Raw genomic sequence first — 14,767 nt, forward strand, 5'->3', positions numbered from 1 at the left:
TTTAAAGAATAAAAATAAAATATTTATTTTAAAATCAGAACAAGACAATAATTCCAACCATTCCCTTTAGGCGGCATTAGTCAGTGCAAGAAAAAAAAAAAGCACAGCATTCATCAATTGCATATCATATAATTGTTGTATAATTGTTTACTGTTCTGCCAGGGTTCTCCAGAGAAACAGAACTACACACACATACATGAAACTCTTCAAAAAGTTCATGGAAAATGTACACTGTAAAAAAACTAGGGATGGGTTTCAAAGTTTTTACACTAAAATAATCCTTTTATTTCACTGTTCCATGATTTTTAAGTACCCTTGTATATGCAATTTTTCATCTAGGAGATATATGAGATTTATTATAAAGACTTGGTTCATACAGTTACGGAGGATGAAGGATCCACAAATCTGCAGTCAGCAAGCCAGGGACTCAGGAGAGCCTGTGGTATGGCTCCAGCCTGAGTCTGAGATCAGAGAGCAGGAGTCTGTGGTGCAAGTTCCATTTCAGCCAGCAGGCTCAGGACCCAAGAATAGCGGATGCTTCAGCTTGAGTCCAAAGACAGGAAACAAACACTATCCCAGCTCCAGGCAGTCAAGGCAGGTGCACTCCTTTATATTGGCAGGAATGTCAGCCTTTTGGTTCTCTTTAAATCTTCAATGGATTACATGAGGCTTACTTACATTAGTCCAACATAATCCAATTTATGCAGTCAACTGATTCAAACATTAGCTTCATCCAGAAACACCCTAACAGACACTCAGAATTGCACTTGATGGAATCCATGAGCCAGTCAACTTGAAGCACACAACTAACCATGATCCCTACCTGGAAAATAAAGAATTTGCTTTTTTTAAAAAAAATTATTAGTTTATTCGAAAGGTAGAATTACAGAGAAGCAGAGGTAGAGAGAGAGAGAGAGAGAGAGAGAGGTCTTTCATACACTTGTTCACTCTCCAAATAGCTGCAACAGGCAGAGCTGGGCTGATCTGAAGCCAGGAGCCTGGAGCTTCTTCCGGGCCTCCCACATGGGTGCAGGGGCCCAGGGACTTGGGCCATCTTCCACTGTTTTCCCAAGAAGCTGGATCAGGAGCAGAGCAGCCTGGACTTGAACTGGTGCCCATATGGGATGCCAGCACAGGAGGCAGAGGCTTTACCCATCATGCCACAGTGCAGGCCCTGAAAATAAATGAATTTAAGAGCAATTCTAAAATCATTTGTCCTTGTGTATACCAGGTACAGAGTTTAAAAATTCAACTTAAAAAGAGTTTCCATTAAAGCCAAAACACTCTGGCAAAAACAAAACAAAACAAAACAAAACAAAACAAAACAAAACAAAAAACAACCCTACATGAAAGATCTCCGAGTGAGATCCCAGTTAAAAAAACAGGTCATCAAAGAAGGAGGTACCTTTCTCTGAAGGGAGGAGAGAACTTCCACTTTGACTATGACCTTGTCTAAATATGATCAGAGTTGGTGAACTCAAAAGGCTTCCACAGCCTTGGCGACTCATGACAAGAGCCTAGGGTGATTACCGATGCCATAAACAAGAGTGTCAATTTGTTAAGTCAACAACAGGAGTCACTGTGCACTTACTCCTCATGTAGGATCTCTGTCCTTAATGTGCTGTACATTGAGATTTAATGCTATAACTAGTACTCAAACAGTATTTTTCACTTTGGGTTTCTATGTGGGTGCAAACTGTTGAAATCTTTACTTAATGTATACTAAACTGATCTTCTGTATATAAAGAGAGTTGAAAATGAATCTTGATGTGAATGGAAGGGGGGAGGGAGAGGGAAAAGGGAGGGTTGCGGGTGGGAGGGAAGTTATTGGGGGGGGAAGCCATTGTAATCCATAAGCTGTACTTTGGAAATTTATATTCATTAAATAAAAGTTAAAAAAAAGAAATTAAATTAAATGGAAAACAAATAGGAATGAAAATAATAATACTTGTAGGTCTTACTTGTCTAGTACATTGTGCAAGCCTATGCTCTTCATCTGCTCTAATTCATCCACTCCTCATAAAACTCTATGAGACTGGCACTATTATTATCTTCACTTTGCCAGTGAGAAAACTACAGTGTAAGGGACTCAAGTAACATGGTTGGGATTCAGACTCAGGTATGCTGGCTCTATGTCTTAACCATAAATCTATGTTTTTAACTGTACTATAAAAAATGAATGTGACAATGACTACTCGAGCAATAGTGGAATAAATGCATTTTCACCCAGAAAAAAAAATTGTGATTTATGATCAGGCAGATCTCAATTTTTGTTGATTCTCTCTTGCATTCCAATGATAATTTTCAAATGGCCTCACTCCTTTGAAAAACTTGATAGATAAAGAATTTAAAGGAAATAAAATGTTTTAAAATGTCACTTGTCATTTTCTCCTTTTATAAATCAGTTTCTGGGCCAGCGCTATGGTTTAGCTGGTAAAGCTGCTGCCTGCAGTGCCGGCATCCCATATGGGTGCCTGTTTGGGTCCTGGCTGCTCCACTTCTGATCTGGCTCTCTGCTGTGGCCTGGTAAAGCGGAGGAGGATGTCCCAAGTCCTTTGGGCCCCTGTATTGGTGTGGGAGACCCGGAGGAAGCTCCTGGCTCCTGACTTTGGATCAGTGTAGCTCTGGCCAATGTGGCCAATTGGGGGGTGGGCCGGCGGATGGGGAACCTCTCTTTCTCTGCCTTTCCTTCTCTCTCGGTGTGGTTCTGACTTTCAAATAAATAAATAAATCTTTTAAAAAAATCAGTTTCTCAGAATGTGTCAGTAGAGTTATAACGCTCATTCAGTGGTTACCCTGGCCCTACCATGGCCCAGCCCCCAGGAAAAATAGAGACCATGCTTCCAAGTTACTGTAGAAGAGATATCAACCAGTAAACTACTGGCCAACAGTCAAATCCAGACTGCAACCCACTTTTGTGTGGCATTTGAGCTAAGAATGGTTTGCACATTTTTAAACAGTGACATGTGAAGCCTACATGAAATTCAAATTTCAACATCCATAAATAAAACTGTGTTGGAACAAAGCCACACCCTTTCACTTATGTATTGCCCATGGCTGCTTCTGTGCTACAACAGCAGAGCTGCAGTTGCGACAGATACCTTATGTCCTGCAAATCCTAAAATACCCATATTTAATGTAAGGCCTTTTACAGAAAAAGTTTACCAACCTCTGTTCTAGAACATTCAATGGCTTACATGCTGGCACTTAATACAAACAATGCAAATGTTTGTACGATAATTCTGCAAATGGACAAAGCTGGCCTCTATCTACGTAAGGTTATTTCTGGAGCCCTGGTATTCAAATAACCTCTATGATAACAGAAAGGTTATAATTGCAGACTTCTGTCATTTTATACTACTGAAAATAATACAGGACTCAGTTCTAGCTCATGTGGTGCTATTGTGTAAATTGGGCACAGGCATATATAGTGGACAGTGAATTAGAGCAAACAGCCCATGCCCCCGCAGAGACCCAAACTTGTCCCAAGATGAAGGGCTGAATGGACTGAGTGCCAACTGTGCTAGGGCACAAAATCACAGCCATAAATATGAGCTCTGTGTATCAATCGCATAAAGCCTTTTTTTTGGGATTTGTTTGTTTGTTTGAAAGTCAGAGTTGCAGTTGCACAGAGAGGAGAGACGGAGAAAGAGAGGGGTCTTCCATCTGGTGGTTCACTCCCCGGTTGGCTACAACGGCTGGAGCGGTGCTGGTCCGAGGCCGGGGGCCAGGAGCTTCTTCTGGGTCTCTCATGTGGGTGCAGGGGCTCAGGGACTTGAAGCCATCTTCCGCTGCTTTCCCAGGCCATGGCGGAGGGCTGGATTGGAGGTGGAGTGGCCGGGTCTCGGACAGGCGCCCATATGGGATGCCAGCCCTTCAGACCAAGGGGTTAACCTGCTGCACCACAGTACCAGCCAATCACATAAAACCTTATCAGAAGTGCTGAACAGGGGATTCCAATTCAATCCCATCAAGGTGGCATGTACCAATGCCATCTCACTAGTCCAAGTGATCAATTGATCATAATGATAGGACTAAGAGTCAAAGGGATCACATAAACAAGACTAGTGTCTGCTAATACTGATAGAATAAAAAAAGGGAGAGAACGATCCAACATGGGAAGCGGGATACACAGCAGACTCATAGAATGGCAAATGTCCTAAATAGCACTCTGGCCTCAGAATCAGCCCTTAAGGCATTCAGATCTGGCTGAAGAGCCCATGAGAGTATTTTAGGCATGGAAAGCCAAGACACTCTGGCAAAAACAAACAAACAAACAAAAACCAAAAAAAAAAAAAACCAAAAAAACAAAAAACAAAAAACAAAACAAAAAACAAAACCAAACCTAAATGAGAGATCTCTGTGAGTGAGATCCCAATGGAAAGAACTGGCCATCAAAGAAGGCGGTATCTTTCTCTGAAGGGAGGAGAGAACTTCCACTTTGACTATGACCTTGTCTAAATAAGATCACAGTCTGCGAACTCAAAAAGCTTCCATAGCCTTCGCAACTCATGACAAGAGCCTAAGGTGATTACTGACGTCATAAACAAGAGTGTCAATCTGTTAAGTCAACAACAGGAGTCACTGTGCTTACTCCTCATGTAGGATCTCTGTCCTTAATGTGTTGTACAATGTGAATTAATGCTATAACTAGTACTCAAAAAGTACTTTACACTTTCTGTTTCTGTGTGGGTGCAAACTGTTGATATCTTTACTTAATATATACTAAACTGATCTTCTGTATATAAAGAGAATTGAAAATGAATCTTGATGTGAATGGAAGGGGAGAGGGAGCGGGAAAGGGGAGGGTTGCGGGTGGGAGGGAAGTTATGGTGGAGAAAAGCCACTGTAATCCATAAGCTGTACTTTGGAAATTTATATTAAATAAAAGTTAAAAAAAGAAGTGCTGAACACTTCAAAAAAAAAAAGAGTTTGCATTATAATAGCTGAAAAATATGTAGGATAACTAGGAATTTATAGCCAAATAGATGCAAAATATTTAAGGAGACTATCAAGACACTTAATTTAAAGATAGAGAAGTATAAATAAATGGGGTGATATAAAATGTTCTTGAAGAGAACAGTGTAAAATTCTAGAGATTTCCAAAGTGATCTATACATTCAATATAATTCCAAATTATATCCGAAAGGGATTTATATGAAATTTTTAAAAAAGGTTTATTTATTTATTTGAAAGACAGAGTTCCAGAGAGGGAGAGAGGCAGAGCTAGAAAGAGAGAGGTCTTCCATCTGCTGGTTCACTCCCCAGATGGCTGCAACAGCAAGGGCTGGGCCAGACTGAAACCAGGAGTCAGGAGCTCTATCCAGGTCTTCTATGTGGGTGCAGGGACCCAAGAAGGGGGCTGGTGTCACAGAAGATGCCAGAGGAAGTACACAGCTTGGCTTTTAGAGTAGTTGTGATAAGGGCCAAAACCAGTCAGCCAGGCACTAAAAGATTGATGCTTAGTCCTTGAGAAGGCTTGCAGTTGGAGGATGGTGCAGGTCCTTGGGCCCTGCACCCGCCTGGGAGACCAGGAGAAGCACCTGGCTCCTGGCTTTGGATCAGCGCAGTGCACCGGCTGTGGTGCCATTGGAGGGTGAACCAATGGAAAAGGAAGACCTTTCTCTCTCTCTCTCACGGTCCACTCTGCCTGTCCAAAAAAAAAAAAAAAAAAAAAAAAAAAGATTAAAAAAAAAGTGTTAGGAGATTGAAATGACAATCACTGTGATTTGATCATTACAATTTATATACATGTAACAAATTGTCACACTGCATCCCATAAATATGTTTAATTAAAAATAAATAGCTGGGAGTGAAATAAGCCAGTCCAAAAGGGACAAATATCATATGTTCTCCCTGATCGGTGACAACTAACCGAGCACCAGAAAGGAAACCTGTTGAAGTGAAATGGACACTATGAGAAACGGTGACTTGATCAGCCCTTGCCCTGACTGTTGATGAACAACTTAATACGTTATCCCTCTTAGTATTTTTTGTCTGTTCTACTTAATACTTTTGGATGAATACTGTAATCAATACACAGTTATTCTCAAGTGTTGAAACTTAACTGAAAAGTGATCCCTGTTAAATATAAGAGTGGGAATAAGAGAGGGAAGAGATGTGCAATCTGGGACATGCTCAAGCTGACTTTCCCCAAACGGTAGAGTTAGAAACGTACCAGGGGATTCCAATTCAATCCCATCAAGGTGGCATGTACCAATGCCATCTCACTAGTCCAAGTGATCAATTTCTGTTCACAATTGATCATAATGATAGGACTAAGAATCAAAGGGATCACATAATCAAGACTAGTGTCTGAAAATACTAACCGATAGAACAAAAAAGGGAGAGAACGATCCAACATAGGAAGCAGGATACACAGCAGACTCATAGAATGATGGATGTCCTAAACAGCACTCTGGCCTCAGAATCAGCCCTTAAGGCATGTGGATCCGGCTGAAAAGCCCATGAGAGTATTTCAGGCATGGAAAGCCAAAACACTCTGGCAAAAAAAAAAAAAAAAAAATCTCCACAAGTGAGATCCCAGTGGAAAGAACAGGTCATCAAAGAAGGAGGTACCTTTCTCTGAAGGGAGGAGAGAGCTTCCACTTTGACTATGACCTTGTCTAAATATGATAAGAGTCGGTGAACTCAAAAGGCTTCCATAGCCTTGGCAGCTCATGACAAGAGCCTAGGGAGATTACTGATGCCATAAACAAGAGTGTCAAATTGTTAAGTCAACAACAGGAGTCACTGTGCACTTATTCCTCATGTAGGATCTCTGTCCTTAGTGTGCTGTACATTGTGATTTAATGCTGTAACTAGTACTCAAACAGTATTTTTCACTTTGTGTTTCTATGTGGGTGCAAACTGTTGATATCTTTACTTAATATATACTAAACTGATACTCTGTATATAAGATAAATGAAAATGAATGTTTTTGTGAATGGAAGGGGAGAGAGAGCAGGAAAGGGGAGGGTCGTGTGTGGGAGGGAAGTTATTGGGGGGGGGGGGAAGCCACTGTAATCCATAAGCTGTACTTTGGAAATTTATATTCATTAAATAAAAGTTAAAAAAAAGAAAAAAAATAAATAGCTGGGGCCGCAGGAGGTTAATGCTCTGCCTTCAGCACCGGCATCCCATATGGGCGCCGGTTCTAGTCCTGGCTGATCCACTTCCAATCCAGCTCTCTGCTATGACCTGGGAAAGCAGTAGAAGATGGCCCAAGTGTTTGGGCCCCTGCACCCATGTGGGAGATCCGGAAGAAGCTCCTGGCTACTGGCTTTAGATCGGCCCAGTGCCGGCCATTGCTGCCATTTGAAGAGTGAACCAGAGGATGGAAGACCCGTCTCTCTGTCTCTCCCTCTCACTGTCTGTGATCCTACCTGTCAAATAAATAAAAATAAAATCTTTAAAAATTTTAAAAAAATTACATAACTGAGATTTAAAAAATGATCTGCAGTTATACAATGCTAACAAGTTATTTGTTTTTTTTATTATTCCATCTCCTTTTCTTCCACAGTCCCTTGAAAGCTCTCCTTCTACCTTGTAGAATTGACACTGTCCTGGTTCATGACACACACACGGAAGATAATTACACCCATCCCTACATTTGTTGTCGTTTTGTCTTCTGGTGGCGCTTCAGCGCATTTAGCCCTCACAACAACCTTCTGAGCAGTTACTACGACTCTTTTCACTGGTTGATTTATGGTTCCCCAGCATTGTATCAAACATCTAAGTAAAACACAGACACACAGAAAACACCGTCAACAGTTAATATGTGAAAATAGAAAAAATAGCAGCATAAATTGCTTTTGTTTTTAATTTGGAAAAATGGAGGTAAATTCCAGAAGCAGCAAAACTGGAAGGGGTTTTTTCTACATGAGACATTCCTTTTGGAGGAAGAGTGGTGCAGGGGCCCATTATTTGATGGCACAACTGTTTTATCATTTGCATATGTATGACTAAACTGTATATATATATTTCTTTGATAAAAATAACTTACTGAGGGGCTGCTGTTGTGTTGCAGCTGGTTAACTCACCTGTGACACCAGCATCCCATGTCAGAATGCCGGTTTGAGTGCTGGTTGTTCCACTTCCAATCCAGCTCCCTGCTAATGTATCTGGGGTGATGGTCCAAGTACTTGGGCTCCTGCAACCCAGGTAGGGGACCAACATGGACTTTTGGGCTCTTGGTTTAGGCCTGGCCCAGCCCTGGCTGTTGAGGCCATTTGGGGAATGAACCAGTAGATGGAAGATCTCTCTCTCTCCTTTCAAGTAAAACAAATCTTTTAAAAAAAGTTTTAAAATTTATTGAAAAAAAAATTTACTGAAGAATATAACAAAATATGAAGTCTTAGTAGTTCACTCCCCAAGTGGCACAAGGGCCAGGGCTGGGCCAGGCAGAAGCCAGGAGCCAGGGGGTTCTTCCAGGTTGACCACGTGGGTAACAGGGACCCGAGCACTTGGGCCATCTTCTGCTGTTTTCCAAGGCCGTTAGCAGGAAGCCAGATTGGAAGTGAAGCAGCTGGGACAGCAGGTGGCAAGCCGTTAGGCCACAACGCTGGCCCCAGAAGTAATTTTTTAAATTCAAAAACACTGTAAAATAGATTATAACCCACCAATTTCTGACACCCCACCCTCGCCTCCAAGAATATTCAGAAGTGAATAGCCAGTCTTCCGCATTTTAAATACTCACTTTTCCCTCTCATTAGTGTCAGAACTGCGGGGAAAAAAAATTGATGTCCAGTAGAATGGGAAGTGCTTGCAGCTGAACGACTTGGTGGCTTTCAGCCTGCTAGGACTGCAGGCAGACGGGGAGCGTTAGCCTTGCATTTATTGTCCCGTCGTGGACACCGTAGAGCGGCGCGCCGCGGAGATATGTGGGAAACAGAGTCCGAAAAGACTCGCGCAGGCGCGCTTGCGCCCTGTGCCTTGGCGGCGGCAGCGACCAGAATGTCCCTTCTCTAGGTGTTCGCTCGCCTCTCGTGGGGCGCGGGGCTTCGCGTCCCCGTGGCGGCGGGCCCAGGTAGGGCGAGGGCGGGCCCTGGGCGTGCGGCTGCGGCGGCGGGGCCAGAGCAGAGGGCCTGCACGGCGAGCCTCTGCGGCCTGGACAGGTGAACTCGGCCCAGGAGGGGGCGTTGCCGGGGAAGGGCCCCCTGCAGAGGCCGGCGCGGAACCCGGCCTTAGCCTGCCTACAGCCAGGCTTCTGGACAGATGAACCCGGGAGAGTTTGCAAAAAACAAAACAAAAACAACAACTGTGTTTGGTTTCAGGGCTTCTGAGCTCCGGGGCGGTTATCGGCTGTTAGCGTTTGCTGGTTTAGCCCCCACCCCCTTCCTTGAAATTTTAAGTTTATTCATTTCTGTGGGTCTGGCTTGTTTGGCAGGTTTTCCTAGAGTGAATGACAGACTGCGGGAACTGTTTTCTTTCTTGTTTAGAGGAATTTTGTCCACTTGCTTTGTTATTTCCCTTTTCTCTGAATTTTAATTTCGTTCCTAGCCGGCGATGCTAGCTAACGCTTCCTTTTATACTTAAGCAACGTTGCTAATCCTATCTGATTGAGAAACTTCCAGGAGGAAGACAGAAGACCTATCTGGTTGACTATTTCCAAAAAAGGCATCAATTCTTCCAGTACTGTTTTTCCACCTGGAGCAATATCCAAGTGCAGACTTGTGGAATATTTATGTCTTGTTTCATGAACTAAACATTTCTGAGACCCCATGGGATTGTCCTCTTTACTCTGTTAATGCACAGTGGAGCAGGCGTTTTAATCCCCTGGCTTCATTTGCCTACTGGGTGGCTGTGCTCAGGACTCTCCCACTCCTCGCTTGGGAATGCCCAGAGTGCACCAGGTCCCCCTTGCTGGTCAGCTTCTGGTTGGCTCCAACCTGGTCTGACCTCTGGAGGGTGGGCGCACAGGCGGGAAGAGAAACCTCACAGCTGCCTTCCTCATTGCAGGTGCCTTCTCCGAGAGGAGCGGCAGGGAGGGGACATGGCCAGGAGGTTGCTGTCTGCCCAGGTGCAGGTGAGTGAAGCTTTCTGCTTTCTTGAACTGCCTTCAGGGCTCACAGAAAATCAGCTTGTTGAGCTGCTCTGGCCGTGAAGTCCCAGGAGGAAGCAGAGAGCCTAGGAGGTGAGCAATCCTGGGAGGTGTTTGGGTTGCCCCAGGGCCAGTCTCACTGTGAATTCTCCTTTTAACAGTTAAGTCCTTGTTTTCTAGGAATCAGTGTTTTTTTTTTTTTTTTTTTTTTTTTTTTTATCCGATGGAGGAGTCCATTCCTCTCTTCTTCTAGGGAGGCATGGTCTTTGCCCTCAAGGAACCGAGGACCAGTCAGTATACAGAAGCACAGCTCTCCCTGGGCATCCGTGAGGGATGGGTTCCAGGCCTTCCCACGGATACCAAACTCTGGGGACGCTGAAGTTCCTTCTGTAAAATGGTGAAGTGATTGCATGTGGTCCATGCACATCCTCCTGTGTATCTGAAATCATCTCTAGATTGCTTATAATATCTAATGCAATGTAAGTGCAATGGGAATCATTGTGCTTCTCTGTTGTTTAAGGAATAATGACAAGAAAGAGGCTGTACATGTTTAGCATAGAAGCAGCCGTCCTAGGTTTGACTATATTTTAGATCCATGTTGGTTAAAATTTTTTTAAAGATTTATTTAGTTATTTGAAAGGCAGAGTTAGAGGTAAAGGCAGAGACAGAGAGAGAGAAAGGTCTTCCATCTGCTGGTTCACTCCCCAGATGGTTGTGATGGCCGGAGTTGTGCCAATCTGAAGCCAGGAGCCTGGAGCTTCTTCTGGGTCTCCAATGTGGGTTCAGTGGCCCAAAGATCTGGGCCATCTTCTACTGCTTTCCCAGGCCATACCAGGGAGCTGGATCGGAAGTGGAGCAGCTGGGACCTGAACTGATGCCCATATGGGATGCCCATGTGGTGCAGCAGGCAGCAGCTTTACCTGCTACACCACAATGCTGGCCCCTAATTTTTTTTTTTTTTAATATTTATTTACTGGAAAGGCAGAATTACACAGAGAGTGAGAGACAGAGTGAAAATGAGATCTTCCAACTGCTGATTCACTCCTCAAATGGCTGCGGTAGCTGAGGATGGGCCAGGTCAAAGCCAGGAGCCCAGAACTCCCTCCTGTTCTCCCACATAGGTTGCAAGGGCCCACATGTTTAGGCCATCTTCTGCTTCTTTCCCAGGTGCATTAACAGGGAGCTGGATCAGAAGTGAAGCATCCAGGACTCGAACTAGCACCCATATGGGATGCCAGCATTGCAGGCCGTGGCTTAACCAGCTGTGCCACAATGCTGGCCACACATGTTGGTTAAGTTTGTGGATGCATAATTTATAGAGAGCTCACTGTGTATCATATGGGTGTAGCTGATTTTCTAGAAAGATCAAAGAAATTCTTGAGTCTGCCTGTACCAAAAAAGCAAATAGCTCAAGGGTGGGGTGTTAAAGCAAAGTGAGTTTATTTAAAGTTCTGGAAAATCAAGAGATGGGGGATGAATGTCCTAAAGAAACCATCTTGGGACCAGCGGTGTAGCATAGCAGATTAAGCTGCCACCTGCAATGCTAGGATCCCATATGGGCACCTGTTGCTCCATGTCCTGGCTGCTCTACCTTCCTGTTAATGTGCCTGGGAAAGCAGTGGAAAATAGCCCAAGTACTTGGGCCCCTGCCTCCCACATGGGAGACCTGGATCGAGTTCTAGGCTCCTGGCTTCGGCCTGGCCCTGATCTGGCTATTGTAGCCTTTTGGGGAATGAACAAGTCGATGGATGGTCTCCCTCTCTCTCTAATTCTGCCTTTCAAATAAATAATTCCTGTTTTTTAAAGAAACCATCATGTCCATGCCTTGTAACAGACTATTTTGAAGTACAAGTGGCTGGAAAAGGGAAAGATGGTTGTGGTAAGAGGTGATAAGTCAGTGAGTCCCAGCAAGGATCTTCCAGGTCTTGAGGAGGACCAGGTCTCGGGCAGAACAGGTGCAGGCCCTGTTGTGTCAACAGATGGGCCTACACGTTGGAAGCAAACTCATGGTAGAAGTTGGCATTGGGCCTGAAGTCTTAACATACTTAGAGGTGACTGTTTCTTTTAATGCCATAATGGATTCTTCTCCCAGTGGATCAGGGACATGAGGGACTGCCGTGCGCTATTTCAGAGAGGCTCAGTTGGAGCCTCAGCAGGGCAACTGGCAGCACTTGTCCCCAGTTATATTCATTCCTTAACTTGCCCGGACAAGACTTCTTTAAGTGTGATTCATTGTCTACGTTTTTTCCTGTGGACTGTGGCGTCCAAGAAGAATGTAATTTCTAGCTAATCCAGAGAGCCATTAATACATGGGTTACATTGGGTTGGGTTGTGGCAGAAACAAATGCTGCTCCATTGTCTCTTTGAATTGTACCAGGTAGCTCGAACTGCAGGAAGATCTTTTCTGTTCTTGTGGTTTAGGCTCCTCTCCACCCAGAGAGTATGTCTGCAGATACTAGTGAGTATTGATAGTTCCCTGCAGCTCAGGGCATTTGAGTGAAATCAACCTGCCTGTCTTTAGGAGGGTAGTAACCTCATTATAACTTCATCAATGGCTGGCATGGTTCCATTGATTTTTTTTTTTTTTTTGGTATATGTCATGTGACTTTGGATGACCTGTTGAATAGCGTTTGTAAATTGGGCCCAATGCTACACCTTTGTACTCTTTGCAGAGAGGCATCTGGCCCATACTGGGTACTACCAAGAGCTGTCCCACGGCTTCTCATAGTGTTTCTGGAACCAGGACAATTCCTTGTGTGTTGTGTCTCCAACCTGAGGAATTTTGCTAGGAAGTAAAACCCCATTCCTTAGTTCTTTCTGTCTTCTGAATAGGTGCTTGATAACTGATAGATCAATCTAAGGAAGAAGGGACACCAATATGGCCTGATAGTCTCTAACACTAGTTGCCCTCTTCATAGCTTGGTCAGCCAGCTGATTCCCATGGATTGTGGGGGACTCTCCCTTCTGGTGACCTGCCCACTCAGAGAGGTTTACCGACAACTTCTAAGAGTTGTGGGATTTCATGGGCGTGTTTAACGTTCTTGTTTCCTCCATGAGTGGCCTTCTCGCCAAATCGCCCCATGGGCCTGTACAGCTGCAGTCAATCCAATGTAGCTATAGGTGTTCCTCAGATGACACTGATTTCTGCTGTTTGTGCTGATTGCCCAGCAGTAGGGCTCTGACCCCAAGGGTCTCCTAGGAAGTTACCACTGCATGCCTGGCACAAAGTTGACCTTGCTCCATGGACCACTTCTGTCAGCAGTTCCAGGTCTGGCTCTGGCAAGGGTTGTCCATGAGATCACATTGGCTGGCCCAGGCCAGGTCTATGATTATAGTCAGTCATGTTCTTTTTTTTTTTTTTTTTTTTTTTTGACAGGCAGAGTGGACAGTGAGAGAGAGACAGAGAGAAAGGTCTTCCTTTTGCTATTGGTTCACCCTCCAATGGCCGCCACAGCCGGCATGCTGCGGCCGGCACATCGCGCTGATCCGATGGCAGGAGCCAGGTACTTCTCCTGGTCTCCCATGGGGTGCAGGGCCCAAGTACTTGGGCCATCCTCCACTGCACTCCCTGGCCACAACAGAGAGCTGGCCTGGAAGAGGGGCAACCGGGACAGAATCTGGCGCCCCAACTGGGACTAGAGCCCTGGTGTGCTGGCGCCGCAAGGCAGAGGATTAGCCTAGTGAGCCGCAGTGCCGGCTGGCAGTCATGTTCTAGGAACTGGGTGCAGTGGCTTGGGAGCAGGATAGCAGGATTCTGGCCCAAGGTGACTTGAAACCTGACATTGGAATCATCTAAGAGGATGGCTTGATATTTCCCATTCTCCTGAAGTCAATCTGCAGTGTCCCTTTGGCTCGAGTAACAAGAGGAAAGGCTGGGAGCATAAGAAGCAGTGGGCTGTCTTAGGGTAAGTTTTCAGCCTCGTGGAGGATATCACAGGTAACAGTTCCTGGCACAGAGATGAGTTGGCCATCTATACTTGTCTGGTGCAATTGCAGCAAGTCCAAGGGTGCTCCTAGTCCCTTTCCCTGCCACTCATATACATGGAGGTGGCAATATTCTTTTCTTTCCTTCCTTCCTGCCTTCCTGCCTCTCTGCCTCCCTTCCTTCCTTCCTTCCCTTTTTTATATTAAGGGCTCTCTGTATTAACTGGAAATTATATTCTTCTTGGAGGTTGCACTCCACAGGAAAAAACTTAGACAATTTATTTATTTATTTGAAAGCCGTAGATACATTGAGAGAAGGAGAGAGAGAGAGATTGATCTTCCATTTGCTGATTCACTCGCCAAATGGCCACAATGGTCAGGGTTTGGCCAGGTCAAAGCCAGGAGCCAGGAGCTTCTTACCGGTCTCCCACGTGGGTGCAGGGGCCCAAGTACATGGGCCACATTCTGCTGCTTTCCCAGGCATATTAGCAGGGAGCTGTATCAGAAGTGGAGCAGCCAGGACTTGAACCGGCTCCCATATGGGATGCCGGCACTGCAGGCAGAAGCTGAACCTTCTGCACTGTAGCATGAGCCCCACAGCAGTGTTCTTGTAAATCAGACAACCCAGGGGCTAGAAATGAAAGTCAGTTTTTCTTCAATATTCTTCAATGCCTGCTGATATGCCTTAGTCCAAATTAGGGGCCCCAGCTCATTTCCTTTTAAGTGCTCATATAAAGGCTTGACTATGAGTCAGAAACTTGAATACAAATTCTACAAAGTGCTGCCATCCCCCAAAGCTTC

At 44.8% G+C, this 14,767-nt stretch overlaps 1 protein-coding gene and 1 long non-coding RNA gene across 5 annotated transcripts in view; one reads left to right on the forward strand and one right to left on the reverse strand.

Moving 5' to 3' along the window:
* Positions 1–8,948, reverse strand: LOC138850226 (uncharacterized). The gene is made up of 2 exons (XR_011389924.1): positions 8,699–8,948; positions 1–1,174 (listed from the first exon to the last, which is right to left on the reverse strand). It is a non-coding gene; the product is annotated as an uncharacterized lncRNA (long non-coding RNA).
* Positions 8,881–14,767, forward strand: part of LOC100344772 (zinc finger protein 879) — a 21,573-nt gene continuing 15,686 nt past the window's right edge. Inside the window, exons 1-2 of one of the 4 annotated variants that reach the window (XM_008274950.4) lie at positions 8,881–9,028; positions 9,961–10,027. In XM_008274950.4, the coding sequence (XP_008273172.1) occupies positions 9,995–10,027 (33 nt within the window). In that variant the 5' untranslated portion in view covers positions 8,881–9,028; positions 9,961–9,994. Of the gene's footprint in view, positions 10,136–14,767 lie in introns of all 4 variants that reach the window. The other 3 variants (XM_051833767.2, XM_070076528.1, XM_008274949.4) reach the window with 3 other exon arrangements.

The sequence above is a fragment of the Oryctolagus cuniculus genome, chromosome 6 (genome assembly GCF_964237555.1).
Source record: "Oryctolagus cuniculus chromosome 6, mOryCun1.1, whole genome shotgun sequence".
Lineage (NCBI taxonomy): Eukaryota > Metazoa > Chordata > Mammalia > Lagomorpha > Leporidae > Oryctolagus > Oryctolagus cuniculus.